At 46.4% G+C, this 15210-nt stretch overlaps 1 protein-coding gene across 1 annotated transcript in view; it reads right to left on the reverse strand.

Annotated features, from left to right (window-relative positions):
• Nucleotides 1-15210, reverse strand: part of TENM2 (teneurin transmembrane protein 2) — a 1230113-nt gene that overhangs the window by 106806 nt on the left and 1108097 nt on the right. Inside the window, exon 16 of the mRNA XM_034655661.1 lies at nucleotides 2432-2578. Within this exon, the coding sequence (XP_034511552.1) occupies nucleotides 2432-2578 (147 nt within the window). The remainder of the gene's footprint in view (nucleotides 1-2431; nucleotides 2579-15210) is intronic.

The raw sequence follows: 15210 nt of genomic DNA on the forward strand, positions 1-15210 counted from the left end.
GGCCTCCTCTGACCTACTGTCAGGTTCAGAAACCACACAGCCCTGCCTTCGAACTCCCCAAGCAGGAAAGAGCCTGGGGCAGAACCGCTACCCCCACCAAAACAAACAAAAAAGTGATATAATTAGTGTGCTGTAGGACTGGATCTGGAGTTGATGAGGAACTGCTTTAATATTTATCAATAAACAGCAAAGTGCTTAGCACACCTCCTAGGGAAGTAATTAACCATAAAAAGGATACTCTGCACTAAGGAATCTCCTCCAAAAAAATAACTCAGTTAATTGTGAATTGCTTACACCAGGTGAGAGACAATCCCTGTCTACCTCTCTCACCTGACATAAGCAACTCTGAATTAACTGGGAGTTTCTTTTTATAAACACGGCGGCGCAGAGCCTTTTTTTCCTGGTGGCTAATTACTTCCTTGGGAGGTTCACTTTAATAGTTCCCATAACAAGGCCATTATTGTCTTTAGCATAATCACGGCCTCATTTGCTTTTGTGCCTTGCCTTCCCAAGGCTCTGCCTCTGCCCACCAGGAGGGACCCCAGGCTGTGCGTGCCTGCAGTGCAGTCCTCAGGCCTGGACCAAGAGCACCTCTCACGTCTCCTCCCGTTCTACTATGTCAGGAGTTGGGTTTTCTCCAGAAAGGAGCTGCCATCAGCAGTAGGGCTTGTGGAGAGCGAATGGAGATGGTGCAGGGCGTGTTGGGGGGACTGGGTCAGTCCCCTTCCCCTGTGTGCAGCATTCCAGCCATTTGCTATGCTTTCGCCTGCTGACACCTGCAGTGGGGGAAGGGAGCCAGGACAGCAGCTCCTCTCTGGAAGAGGAAGGGAGCTGATCTGGAAGCAACCACTTTGCGAGGTGAAATCACCAGGGACCAGAGGCAAAAACGGAACCTTATCAGGAGAAGTAATGCGATTTTGACTGTCTATCTTGGAAAAAAAAAATGTATGGATATATGCAGTGATGGCTCACTTCATTCAAAAATGAATTAAAGTGGCTTCTATTTTGGCTCTGTTTCAGGAAGCTAAATGAATGAATGGGAGCTCTGCAAATTACATCAGGTCTATAAACTTGTTTGACTGGTGTACTCCTATTGTTGTATGTACATTTGCTTATTTGCACATTACATACAAGTATAACAGCAATAACAGATTATGGAAATTGCAAGTGTCTATTTAGAGGATGAGGAAGAATAAAAGTACAGTATCTAACACTTTCATCCATCACCCTGACAGATTTCGCCCCTTTCTGGACACTACGTAAGCCGATCGGCCTGGGGCTGTGAGGGCAGGAGCTGGTAGTCTCAGGGCACAGGGATTGACAGTGGGACGAGACACATTTTTATTAAATCAAACAGCTGGATGTGTGGATCCTCTTACACCCCGAACCAACTTCTGCTCTGAGGGAATTCTGACCAGCTAGTAATTTTGGCAGGAGTAGGTCACCCAGCTGTACTAATGTTAAGGGAGCTTTGCTCCATGTTCTTAGGAAATCACACAGCCCGTACGCTACTGCAACCCCATTTAGCCCCCGAATCTTAGCACTCCATCAGAGAATAACACAGGAAACTCCAGTTCAGAGGTTCAGAACAGGGATTGACAAATGTCCTATAAAGGGTCAGAGAGTAAATATTTTAGGCTTTATCAGCCATGTGGTCTCTGTCCAACTCCTCAAAGCTGACTTTGAGGATGAAATATAAACCGACAGGCATTGTTATGTTCCAATAAAACTTTATAAGTAAACACTAAAATTTGAATTCCAGCCAGTTTGCCCATATCTTGAAATACTGTTGTTCTTTAGGTTCCCCCCTCCGACTTTAGAAGTGGAAAAACCATTTTTTTTTTTAGCTCATCTAAAACCAGGCAGTGGATTGGATGTGGCCAACAGGCTGCGGTTTGCCAGCCACTGGCTGGAACGTGGACTTTGGAGTCAGATCTGGGTCTGGGTCACAATTTTACTATCGGTGGTTGACTTCTCTTAAAACAGTTACTTAACTGTGGTCTAAGCCTCAGTTTCCTCATTTGTAAAGTAACATCTAGAAGGGTCGTAAGGATGAAGGGATTGCCTGAGATGTCTGAGTGCAGCGTGAAACACATACTGTGATCATCCCCATCGATTCGTTTGTAACCCCCAGCCCGAAGGCTCAGGCAGGAACGGGCGCCCAGAGGCAGAGCCAGGGCCCAGCTACCTTTCTGTGGTGTGTGTGCTTGAGAATCCAAACCAGCATCAAACCCCAGTGCCTCCAGCCCTTGTCTCCAGGAACCCCGCTGGCCCAACGACGCCTGTCCTCTGTTGCATTTGCTTCAAAAGAAATGTTACAACAGCGTTTGACAATAGTATAGGGGAGGTCTTTCAGGAAAAATGACTCATGATGGAAGTATACACAATGCTCTGCTCTTGAGGGGCTGGGAATGAGAAGATGCTTGCTCACCTCCCTCATTATCCTTGTTATCAGCACAGGAGGTTTCCATGGCAACGTTGCATCCGGGCCCTCTCCAGCCGGTCTGGCAGACACACTGCCAGCTGTTCTGACCCAGTGTGCATCTCCCGTTGCCGTTGCACAAATCGGGGCAGCCATCTGGTTGGAGAAATGGAGAGGATGAGAAGGAGGGGCGCGAGGCCGCGCTGGGGCAGCAGGGGAGCCATGCAAAGGGGGAGCAAGGCCGCAGGGCAGCCACTGGGCCAGCCTCAGAGTGGGGCCCGTGCCTGCCTTCAAAAGAGTCGGGGAAGCAGGCAATGCATGCAGTTGCAAGACAGAATGGGGTCCCAGATGCAGGGGATCCCCAATGACACTGACCTGTGTGAAGGGGTCTGAGGCAACCTTCCCAAAGTGGGGAATATTCCAGAAAACTAAACCAGCTCTGAGCTTATAAGCCCAGGTAGGCTGTAATTTCCAGCCAGTAGCTCAAGATTGAGGCTACGTAAAAAAAAAAAAAAAAAAAAAAAAAAAAAAAAAATCTTTTCTTTTTCTTTCTTTCTTTCTTTTTTTTTTTTTTAAGAAGTACTTTCTGCAGAAGACAGGAAATTCCCTATCAACCCAGGATGGAGGCAAAGCGCCTGCCATCTTTCAGAATTTCAAGGGTATATTTATAAATGATTATCACAAGCTTCCTATGACGAAGAACTGGATGGTTCTGCTTGGCTATTTTCATATTTCTGCAATATTTAGTTTTAAGGGGCACTTTAAAATGTTGGCTGTTTATCACTCAACCTACTTACGGCATTATTTAAAAATATTGCCAAGTCGGAGGGCCGTGGAAGGAGTAGGTACTTAATGCCGTGAACGGGGAAACCAGAAAAATGTATATGTGCACAAGGAACGAGGTGGTGTTCGAGTAACTGTTATTTTATGGTAACCTTTTCCTTCTTTCCTCTTTTTTTGGGGGTGGGGAGAAGTATGAAATCAGCAGTCTGCCTAATTCCCTAATTTTTCCAGCACCTAAAACAAATGCAGCTACCACCCTTCCGACCTGTGCTGGGGCCCCAGGAGCGTGGGTGTGGGGAGCCGAGAAAGGGTGGCGGGGGCACTAAAGCGGGGTGGGAAAGTCTCTCCAGAAGAGCCCGTCACCCTCTAGAAGACGCAGAGAGTAGCACAGAATTGGTAGCATGTTGCCACCTTCACAAAACCTAGCTGCTGGCAAGAATTCCTGGATATGTTTTCATTCTTCCTTTAACAGCTTTATTGAGCCATAATTTACATACCATAAAATTCACCTGTTTTAAGTGCACAATGCAGGGACTTCTAGCAAATTTACAGAGTTGCACAATCTAGGTGTGTTTTCTTACTTCATTTAAATAGACCCCAAATGGCTATTAATGTCATTGTCGCCAGAAAGTAACTTCCCTGAATATCTATCTTTAATTCTGTCTCCCCCTCTGTCACCATGTCTATCTCCAGGTCTATCTGTGTATTTTTTTTTTTAAACCACACGAAGTGGACTGGGCTATGGTGGGGGGATGAATAGCTTTGCAATGATGAGGTAATTGATTTGAAACCATTCTGGTCCAAATCTTCTGAGTCAAAACTGTGTATCTCCCCTTACTTCTCCCTCCAGTGTTCCAGAGGCTTTCGCCTGCCGTCTTGTTCTCTTCTCCCGAGTACCCCTTATGAGAATGCCAAAAACCTAATTTGTGCATGTGGCAGTGGTGGGGAATTTATAGGAAGAAAGGTCTGGAGGGTCTGAAAGTGAGTTGAAATGTACTTATTTAAGGTGTCTTAGTTTTGAATGCTTGGTCCCTCCCATGCCCTCTAGAATATGGTATGGGTTAGGCCCTGAGAGAAGAGGGTAAGCGAAAGAGGAGAAGTTTTCTGTGGGCAAGTCTCTGTAAGGAAGCTGAGCTGTCGTGAGAGGAGAAAGCAGGAGACTGTTACCAGAGAACCTGTTTTCTTTGGCTGCGTAGCCCAGCACTAAATCCGGGGTGCAAATGAAGCCTAAGTGTTTGCATACCCCAAGAAAGGTTTGCATACCCCAAGAAAGGCTTGCTGGCGTTCACACCTATCCTTAAGGAGCCCAGATGCCCAGATTCACGCTTCCATTTCTTTCCTTACCAAGGAGGGGACCACGCCCACCCCCCCCCCCCCCCCCCCCCCCCCCCCCCGGCCCCCGGGCCCCCCCCCCCCCCCCCCCCCCCCCACTGGGCCCAGCCTGGAGAGACAGTGACATTCCCCTCCTTCATACTGTGAGAGTGTTCGGAGAGTAGAAGCCATCCCTAGTTTCAGAGAAAAACCATAAACATTTCTCCAGGAGCAAAATGAAACTCCGTAGGAAAAGCCCAAGGGACATTTCAGAGGTTCTCAAGGAAAAGAGTCTATCTCCAACCTCCAGCCACCTCCAGCTTTACAGTTTCTACCAGAAGAGTTTTGGTTGAATGGATCACACGGAATACACTAAACGACAGACCTCGCACCATTTGCTCAGCATGCCATCTATTATATGTGCTTTGTTATTTAGCCACTTTGAGGTCTCATGTTTGACTAAAACCATGCCCAAAGTCTCAACAGAAGCCTCATTGTGTAGGAAACCCACGTCTACTACATAAAATTTAAATTTGCAAAGAACACTAGCATGTCAGTCAGAGATATGCACTCAAAATATCTGTGCTCTTAGATGGAAATGAAGCTTTTTCTCCCCCCTTCTCTTTCTCTCTTGATTTTTTTTCTTCCCCCAACCCACTGAAGTGAGATAAACAGACCACAGTAGCAGGATTTCTCCACATCATATGAGGAAGATGAAAACATGAACAGTGGGAAGCTGGCAAATCTCTGAGAAGTTTCAGGGTAGCTGGGAATTAATGGACAGGACTTTGCTTTTAGCCTGAAGAGGAGGAAAGTAGCCTTGGCAGGTGCGTGATGTTGCTAGGCAACCCCAAGCTCCCCCCCCCCCCCCCCCCCCCCCCCCCCCGCCCCAGCGCAAGTGCGTTCTGCTGGTGGCCTTCTGAGGAGGTGATTGGTTGTGTTTGTAAAGTGCAAAGCCAGCTTCTGCTTAAGGAAGAACAGAATGTAGGAAGTAATTAGTCTGGAGGGCAAATGGGCATCAGGTGGCAACTTTCTCTGGACAGGATCCTACAAATGAAGTTGGATTGGGCTGATGGGCTCATACTTGGGGATCCAAGAAATCTCCTACGTGGAGCCTTCTGGATTTCAGGCTAGCACTGCTGATTTCCTTGCATGTCTCTCCCTGAGGTCACTGATACAGAAGGTGGGAAGGCACAGCTTTTGGTTCTTTGCACAGCTTGACAGCTAGCTATCTGGAGACCTCAGGTTCTCCCATGACCCTCAGGGATTCTCAAGTGAGGCTAGTTATTTCCCTTTTCTTCTTCTAGGGGACATTTGGTAAGGTCTGGAGACATTTTTGATGATCACAAGTCGGGGAGGATGCTGTTGACATCTTGTGCATAGAGGTCAGGGGTACTGCTCAACACCCCACAGAGCACAGGACAGTCCCCATAACAATGATACAGCCCCACATGTCAATAGTGCCAAGATTGAGAAACCTTGCCCTGGACCTCAAACTCCATGAAACCTGAGAGTTCCTTGTTTGCTGTTGGATCGCATAGGCTGGCTCTGTGTCAGGCACATTGCAGATGCTTGAATGAATGTTCAGTCAAGTTGTGCCAGATCACTTCTGCCTGCCTTGTCTATAAACTCTCCTGGGAGGCATGAGAAGACAGCAGGACCTCCTTCTCAAAGATCAAAAGAGAACTTTCAAGGGCATCAGCGATGTCTTGGGTTGGTTCTATCAGACTTCCAATGCCTTTGGAAGGGTGGAAATGGTATAGTTTCTAAGACTTCTACATACAGAATTTAAACTACTAAAAAAAAAAAAATTCCATCAACACAGTTATTAGGTAGGCAGGTTTTTTGCCTCGATAAAAATTAGACCTGAGGCAGAAATTTGGAATTAAAAAAAGCCAACCCAAACACACCCTTATATTCCAACGACTCCTGAATCTTCATCTCTAGTCCTTCGACATCTAGACCTGGACTCCAACTTGCATCTCAACATCTCCATCTGTTTGCTAACAAACATCTCAAACTCAAGAGAATTTGGCTTCTTTACCCTCTTTCCCCCAAACTCGGATCACTTTGAACAAGGAATGGCACCTCCATGTACTTTAACGCCCAAGACTAAAGCCTTGGAGTCATTTTTAATATACTCCCCTGCCCTCTACCACCTCTCTCATCTCTTGTATCTAGTCAACAAACAATTCCTGCCTGATTTTTCTCTTAATGATAAGAAGTCTTACCTGTCCTTCCTCCTAAATATCTCTGGAATCTGCCCTCTGCTCCCACCCCCAGTGCCACTGCATTAACCCAAGCCTCCTCACTGGCCTCCCTGCCTCCAGTCTTGCATCATCATCCATTTCTCTCTGTTCAAGACACTGCTCAAAACACTTCCATAGCTTTCCATTGGCCCCAGGGGAGAGCCTGAGGTCTTTCACCTGCTTACAGACCTTATAGGAACTGGTTCTTATGTCAGCCCAACTCAGTACCACTTTAGGCTTTGGTCAGATCAAAGCTTTTCAGTCTTTCCTCTTCTCCGTCCTCATCTGCCTAGCTTCAACTCATCCTTTAGATCCCTATTCAGAAGTCACCTCCAGGAAGTCTTTCTAAAGCTCCCAGATCCAGGCTAGCTATACCTGTCATGGTGCCTTTATTCTATCCCAGCCTACCCTACCCTACTCTTCCCTACTCTATCCTACCCTGTCCACCACATTGTATCACAACTGTCTAGCATCTCCTTGATACTTGCTAGTCCATGTAGCAGCCATTCCTGAAGACATTTTACTGTCAGCTGCTGGAAAATTATTGTAATAAATGTATACATAATCAACTATGATTTGAATGGTGCCCCTAGAATTGTGCAGTGTACAACTGAACAGCTGCCCTGGGCACTCTTGTTATGAAGTAAATCTGTCAGGGCAGGTGCCATGTCAATCTTGTTTACTCTTGGATTGCTAATACTCAATAAATAGGGAAATGAATGAATAACTTCTGACTGAACTCAGACCAATATCTTTGGCAGAGTGGAAATGCGATCATCTCCAAGACTTCCTACACATAAAATTCCAAACAGTAAAAAAAGCCAAAAATCCAACAACAACAACAAACCCTCCAATGACACAGTTACCAGGCAGGCAGGCTTTTTGCCTTAACAAAAATTAGGCATGAGGAAAATAATGTCTAAAGCACAGTAAAAAGGAGAGCATAAATGCACTTGAAGAAAGCTATAATTACCATAAAAGGCTTTTCTAAAAAAGCATCAAGGAATGTTCTGCCATGTGCAGCAATTTAGAGGTAGAAATAAATGGCTAATAGTGTATAAGGGGTGGAAGGGGTATACAGTGTATGAGGGGCATGGAAAGAGAAGTAGGATAGTAACAGTCAACATCAAGTGCACTTTGGAAAAGCCCAGAGGACAACGCCCCACCCAGATAGAAATGCAAGTGAAAACACAAAACAGTCTGCATATAAATGCAGACGGATGACAAAGAAGGCTGGAGAAGGGAGATATCCCTGCTTGGCTTCAGAGACCACTAGGAGAGCTACTGCATCCTTGAATAAACCCTCATATAGGGGCGCCTGGGTGGCACAGCGGTTAAGCGTCGACTCGGGGTGATCCCGGCGTTACGGGTTCGAGCCCCACATCAGGCTCCTCCACAATGAGCCTGCTTCTTCCTCTCCCACTCCCCCTGCTTGTGTTCCCTCTCTCACTGGCTGTCTCTATCTCTGTCGAATAAACAAATAAAAATCTTTAAAAAAAAAAAAACCCTCATGGAAAGTCTCCTGAATCAAGGGGAAAGCCTTACCCTGGTTTGGGGTCAGATAGTTCTGGGATTAAACCCAGAGTTGACCCTTCTTGTCTGTGTGACCTTCCCCTGGTAGTTCCACCTCTTCCTCCTGTCTGTACAACTGTATATCTTACAAATTAATCTTATTTACGGTCCTTCCCAGTAGAATACAACCTGCAGGAAGGCTGGGATTTTTGTCTCTTTTGTTCATTGAGATAGCTTCAGTGTCTAGAAAAATAGTCGGCATATAACAGACAGTAAATGTTTGTTGAATGAACAACTTAACAGAGATGATGATATGTTATACAGGTGCCAGAGGGGTTAAATGAAATGATAAAGGTAAAGATTTGAGCATAGAACTTGGTATGTTGTAAATGCTCTTGTAGCTTGCACTGATACGGTTACTATTAGAAACTTTGTAATTAGTGGTAGGCTTTGCCCTGGGGCAGTCTTAAGTGCAGTGTATTTCTTGGTCTTACCTCCAGACCAGGAAAACAAAACAAAACAAACAAAACACAAGCCTATCCTCTTTCAAGTTAAAAAAGACTCTGGTATCCTCAGTGTGTGACTGCATCACGTCCTAGGAAATCCTTACTCTCCACCACCATGACCACCATCCTAGAGCCTGGCAATGCCAACTTGGTCTGCGTAAGTGAGGAGAAACCCAGTGAGGCTAAGGGCGATTCTGAGGGGCAGGAGAGTTGAAGGTAGAGTAAATGGTGGCTTCCTCTCTTGGGCAGAACTGTACTTTCGCATGTTAACTTAATTAGAGGACCCCTCTCTCCCAACTCTTTTAAATATCACTGTTTTCTGAGCGAGAGCTGTGCATTGTTGGAATTGAGAAGCAGGTACACACTGGAAATATGGAATGGAGTTCTTGCACTGCATTCCAGAACTCTTTAGACTTGGAGACAGCTGAGGCGCCGGGGATGGGGGATCACCAGGGGTTCAGTGGCCGTTTATACTAAACAGCAGTGGCAGACACTCCGAAAATTAATTTGGTACTTCAAGACACTCTGCAGAAAGCTCCAACTAATTTTAGAAGACTGGCTGCCAAGGAAGCATTCTGGTCCCCAGAAAACGGAAGGGCTTGTCCATCTTGCTCACCTGGGCGAGGAAGAGGGAGCTGTGTAGGGACTCTGTTTCTAGGTACAAACTGGCATGCAAACTCAGCCACAAACCTGTGCTTGAATGGCTGCCCCTGCTTTGTTAGAGAAGACAGGGAAAATTCAGAAGCAGATGTTTTCTCGGTTTTAACAGCCTCTGTATGTCTTAGAGGGTTTGCATAGGGGAGCGTATGGGGGATGCTGAGTGGGGAAGCCTGGGAAGGCCAGTGATCCTTTCCGTGGTCCGCTGCTTGTCTTTTGCTCCTCAGGCAGGAATCACACCCCCAACCCTAGCAGCAACAGAAGCGGCAGAGCCTCCATGAGGTGATAGAAATTTGGATCCAGCTGTCCATGCTACACGTTTCCTGGATGCACCTGGATTCTCACTGACCAGCATCATCTCTGTCTGCCCAGGAAAAGGAAGGCAGTAGGCTTAGCCTTGGCCTCAGAGAAAATGGTGAACTTAAAAAAAAAAAAAAAGGACACATCTTGTTTTTTACTGTTTCAAGGCTTTAAGTTCTTATTAACAAAAAAAATTTTTTTTTTATCAAAACAGTAGAAGATGTTGGGGGGAAGGAAACAGTTTAGTGACAGTAACTGGAGATAGCTCTTCTTGGGAGAGGGGAGGCTCATGTCAATTACTTAGTGAATTCAGGACTGAATCATTATCACCCAGTAGAACCAGGGTCACACACAAGCCTGTGCTTCCTTTGGGGGAGCCTGCTTTCTTTCTCTGGAATATCCCCTTTCTTTATTCCACTTCACCTACCACAGGAGGATGTAGTGGGCCAGTGCTGGGAAAATCTCACCACGTTGCTAAGGCAAACACCAACTGGTACCATGTCGAAACCTGCAGAAAATCCACCGGGGGTTTCTCCCTTGTTTTAGATAGAAACAGTGCTTCTCAAAGTGTGGTCTTGGGACCCGCAGCATCAATGTCACCTGGGAACTTGTTAGAAATGCACATTCTTGGGCTCCATCTCAGACCTATGAATCAGAACCCCTGTGGGTAGGTCCTGGAAATCTGCATTTTGACCAGCCCTCTGGGGGATTCAGATGTCTGCTCTGTGTGAGAACTTTAGGATTAAGTCCTGAACCCCTAAAAGGGCCTTGGATGCATTATCTGCACTATCAGGCCCTGCCCATTTCTCCCTCTCAACTCATGTCACTTGAGGAGCTGCTCACTGAGCTTCCGCCACCCTGCTTTGCTGGATTCTAGAACGGAGCCTGGATCCTCCTTTTGGACTTTTGCCGATACCTGTCCCGAAACAACACTCCCTACACTCGGGCTAAAGCCATTCATGCTGGGATTAGCCAACATGTGCTCAGAAGGCTTTCTGACTTCCAGCCCAGGGTTGCTCCCCAGTAGTGATGTCGTGGTGCCGCCCACCCTCCCCTCCCACAGTGCTCCCCGCCTCCATCCTCATTCATCCTTCGCTCAGACTGCACATTAGAATAGAATTGGCCGAGAGTTCTGAAAAATCCTGATGCTCGGCTGCACCCCAATTAAATCGAAATCTCCGAGGCGGAGACCCAGGCATGAGTATTTTTATTTTTTGAGCTCCCCGCAAGTTTCTTGTGTGCAGCTGAGATTGAGAACCTGTGGTTTACCACCCATCATCCTGGGAGCCTCTGAGCCTCCGGGAGGGCAAAGACTCCGACTCTGTGGTGCATGGCTGTTTTCCCAGTGCCCACCCCGGCGCCCAGCATGAACGATACTTGTTGAATGAACGCATCCATAAACTGCGTGTGTGGTCTCGCTGCTGTTTCATGGTGCCCTTATTCAGCAGCCGGGTACAAGTAAGAGCTTCCCACCATCCACACCCCAAGCCCCTGGATGGATGGCACTTCCCCAAGCAAAAGAAACAGCTGGTTGCAGCACAGGGTCCAAAACCAAGCTGATGACAGTGGCTGTCGAGGAGGGCTGGAGTAGGTCTGTGCCTTTCAACTTGGAAGAAGCTGATACCTCCCGACTGAAAGAGACAGAATAGAGCACCCACCAAGGTAGAAGAGAGCACGTTGGTAGATTAAGAGGGTGAGAAGAGCCACACAAAGGCAGGGACGACAATAATAAGGAAGTCCAATGGTTTAATTTGGTTCTTGGAGGATAATCAAGTTGTTGTACCTCGTGTTGCTTATTCCCACAGCTGTCCGGCGAATAATGAATGTGGTACCTAGCCGGTATGGAAATAGGGACAAAGCGCGACTTTGATTTCTTATTTGTTATTTTTAACCATCCAATTTCTACACCCACTGAGCATCCTTACAGCCACACGAGGGTCATAAAAATACAAATAACATCTAGGAGGCCTGTGGGCACGGACTCGTTACTTACTGTAGGGCGGACGGCTTTCTTCTAACTAGTGTAAAATCAGGCCAGTGATAGATGGCCATGTATTTTGTCGTCGTTGCTGTCTGCCGCACAACTTAAGGAAATGTAAGGAAATCACTAAATGCTTGTTTCTAATAGATGTTTAAAGAGCTGGGCCAAGCACCTACCCCAGGACTGCGGGTTTTAAATTCTTGGAGTTTAGGATGCTATTAATACAATGACGACAGCAACAGCAAACCCTTGTGTAGACATGTCTGTTTGCCTGGCACTTTCTTTTTTTTTTTAAAGATTTTATTTATTTATTTGATAGAGACAGCCAGTGAGAGAGGGAACACAAGCAGGGGGAGTGGAAGAGGAAGAAGCAGGCTCCTAGCAGAGGAGCCTGATGTGGGGCTCGATCCCAGGACCCTGGGATCACGCCCTGAGCCAAAGGCAGACACTTAACGACTGCACCACTCAGGCGCCCCTGCCTGGCACTCTTTAATGCGCCTTTCAGGCATTAGCTCATTTCCTCATTGCAACCATCTTACAGCGTAGGTACTATTATTATTCCTATTTTACAGGTGAGGAAATAGAGGCACAGAGAAGTTAAGTAACTTGGCCAAAGTTGCAGAGTTGGTGGGTGGTGGAGGCAGGACTGGACGTGAGACAGACAGGCTCCATAGCCTCTGCTCTCAGCTAGAGCGACCGACTGTCCTTATTTGCCTGAAACTGTCTTAGGTTTTAACACTTGAATTCCTGGGTCCCAGGAAACTTTCCAGTCCCAGGCAACCTGGGATAATTGGTTGTCATCGAGGATAGGGAGTGAGCACTGGGCTCTTTTCATTGGTGACCGTAGAGGTATAAGGTGGGGATGGAGGTCAAGGCCTCCAAAGGCGAGGGGGAGGGCACAGACTTTTATGCTGAGTCACCTGTTTGAACGTGTTGGGCGCTCCAGCACATACCGGCCCATAGTACCTCAGTCTAAAGTAGCAGGTCAGCTCAGTAGCCATGGGGCAGAACTTGGAATGTGAAAGCAGTGGGCTTGCGATCCAGGCTGCCTGGGTTCAAATCCTGGCCCCAACCCTTGGATGCATGATCTCGGGCAAAAATTATAAACTCCTTATTCCTTACTTTCTTCATCTGCAAGACCAGGGCAATAAAAGTACCTATTCCAGAGAGTTGTTGGGGTTTAAATAGAAAATACCTATTACGTGCTTTGCATGATGTATAGATATATGTCAATACACCTAGTAATGTGTAAGATGTGTAAATTGCAAGTAAATGCACATATAAATGTTTCAGAATGGATAGCTATTAGTGTTGTTTAAAGTAATGTCAAATGGTAGCAGAAGGGTCTATGCAGCTTAGGGGAATTCTTTGATTTGCACTTGGAGATGAGGAGGGACTGACTGTAAGCTATAGCTGAAAACACGATCAGTATTGTCAGTATAGTAAAGACCCCAGGAAGATACCCTCCAAAGACTGAAATTGAAACGAGAAAAATGAGGTAACTTCCTGAGAGTTCCATGAGTAAGATTAGCGTATAATGGATGTGACATGTTACCTAAAGAAGTCCCCCTAAATCACAAGAGGCATGTGAGGTGCAAGTGTAAACCAGGCTCAGAAATGTATTTTAACAGAAAGGGCTGGTCTGCCTGGGGTATGGAAAGGGGGCTACTGAGGGGGTTTGGGACAGATCAGACTTGAATTTCTAAAGCATTCCTTTGTGCTGGGGGAACAGACCGAGCATGGAGCAAGGACAGAGCCTGGGAGGCTGGCCAGGAGGAGGTCATGTGGATAATCTTGGTAAGTCACTGTGGTGGCTGGGATGGTGTATGCAGGTACCCTGCTACTGTGAATCCACGTGGCAGGGCTCGTTCTAGGTGTGTCTAGGGTTCCCTACATATCCCTCCAAAAGGAAAGACCTATGGGACAGACGCAGAGTAAAGGATAAAATGCACTGTCCATAAATAGCAATCTGGTTGACACACATTTCATTTGGGAATCAGCAAATGACCAAGGTTGAAGAGGCTGGATTTTGTGATGATTCTGCCATTCCCTCCACGTTGCTTTTCCATATTAAAGGCAACATGGTAGAAGTGAAGGGAAAGGGTAGGTGGGTGGAGGAGCGCAGAGAACCGTGGGGTCACCCAGGTTTTCTCCCCAGGTTTAGCGCTGACAATGGAACATGGAACAGCTCTGGCAAAGGACTTCCCTGACCTTGACGTCATGACTTCACACCAAGAGGCTGCCTGGAGTCTGCCAGCTTCATCTAGTGCTTGGCAATAGAGCTTCCCAGGGCCAGCCCCAAAAGCCCTCCCAGGTTATTAGTCCTGGACTTTTAATCCCTTTGCATTGTTTATCCCTATAGGTCAGCTTGACCCGTCTGAACCGTGGCACTCAAACACACTTAAAAAGCTCTATCTGTGCACCTATGAATCTCTCTGTCCATCCTCCATCTATCCATCACCTATCCATCCACCCATCAATTACCTACCCCTGTATATCCATAAATATATACATACATTTATATTTATTAATTTATTATAAATTTAGTTTATTAATCTGTCAAGACTTCCTGACCAACGAATCCCTCCAAATCCTCTGAAGACTTGTTCTCAAAACACTACGTATCAGATGACCTCATGTACTAGCTATATTTTATCTTGTTTTATGTTACTTGCTGCCTGCACAGAGACAATAAAACATTTCAATCTCTCCTTCGCTTCTTCACCCTCTTTTCTTTCCTCCAGCTGAAATGGCGTCTCCCGGCAGCCCCGCCCTTGTTCATTAATCCAGCACCTTCTGTCATTCACTCCTTCCCATCCTTGTGACCCACGTAACCCTGAGTCATGAATGTATCCTGGTCTTTGAAACTCTATCTGCATGTATTATTCTAGTCCTTTTCTTAATACAGTTTTAGCTGATCAAGGACTTGGGAGAAGGCACTGATTGTACGGGGTCTTTATAAATTTTGTGATAAGTCTCGATCAGGAGGAGTACGAGGAATAAGGAGATGTTTGTTTTCTGAAAGCATACAGAATAGGAGTCAGATCCCACCCATCTGGCCTATGCTGTAGTTAGGTGCCATCCTTCAATTGCGCATAATGAATTGTGCCCTTAGGAAGGCGAGAGCTTACTCCTCGAAATCCTCTCATTTACAGAGAAACAAAAATCCCTCCTTTCAAATATATTTTAAACATGCAAAACAGCAGTATGTTTCTGTTAAGTCACATTTTAGCTAAATGGATAATTGAATGGTGACTGGGAGCTGCTACTCAGCTGCTAACCTGCGAGTTTCCACACACACACACACACACACACACACACACACACACACACTCGCTCCCAAATTGCAGCAGAGCAATCCCCAGGAGGCAGAAAGCATGACTGATTTTTCCAATAAAGCTGAAAAATCGATAATCCTTGTAGATGGAACGTTCGCATCTCTAACCACCTCAGAGTTTCCTCTCCCTTTGCTTTCCCTCCCAAACACGC

This window comes from Ailuropoda melanoleuca, chromosome 3 (genome assembly GCF_002007445.2).
Source record: "Ailuropoda melanoleuca isolate Jingjing chromosome 3, ASM200744v2, whole genome shotgun sequence".
NCBI lineage: Eukaryota > Metazoa > Chordata > Mammalia > Carnivora > Ursidae > Ailuropoda > Ailuropoda melanoleuca.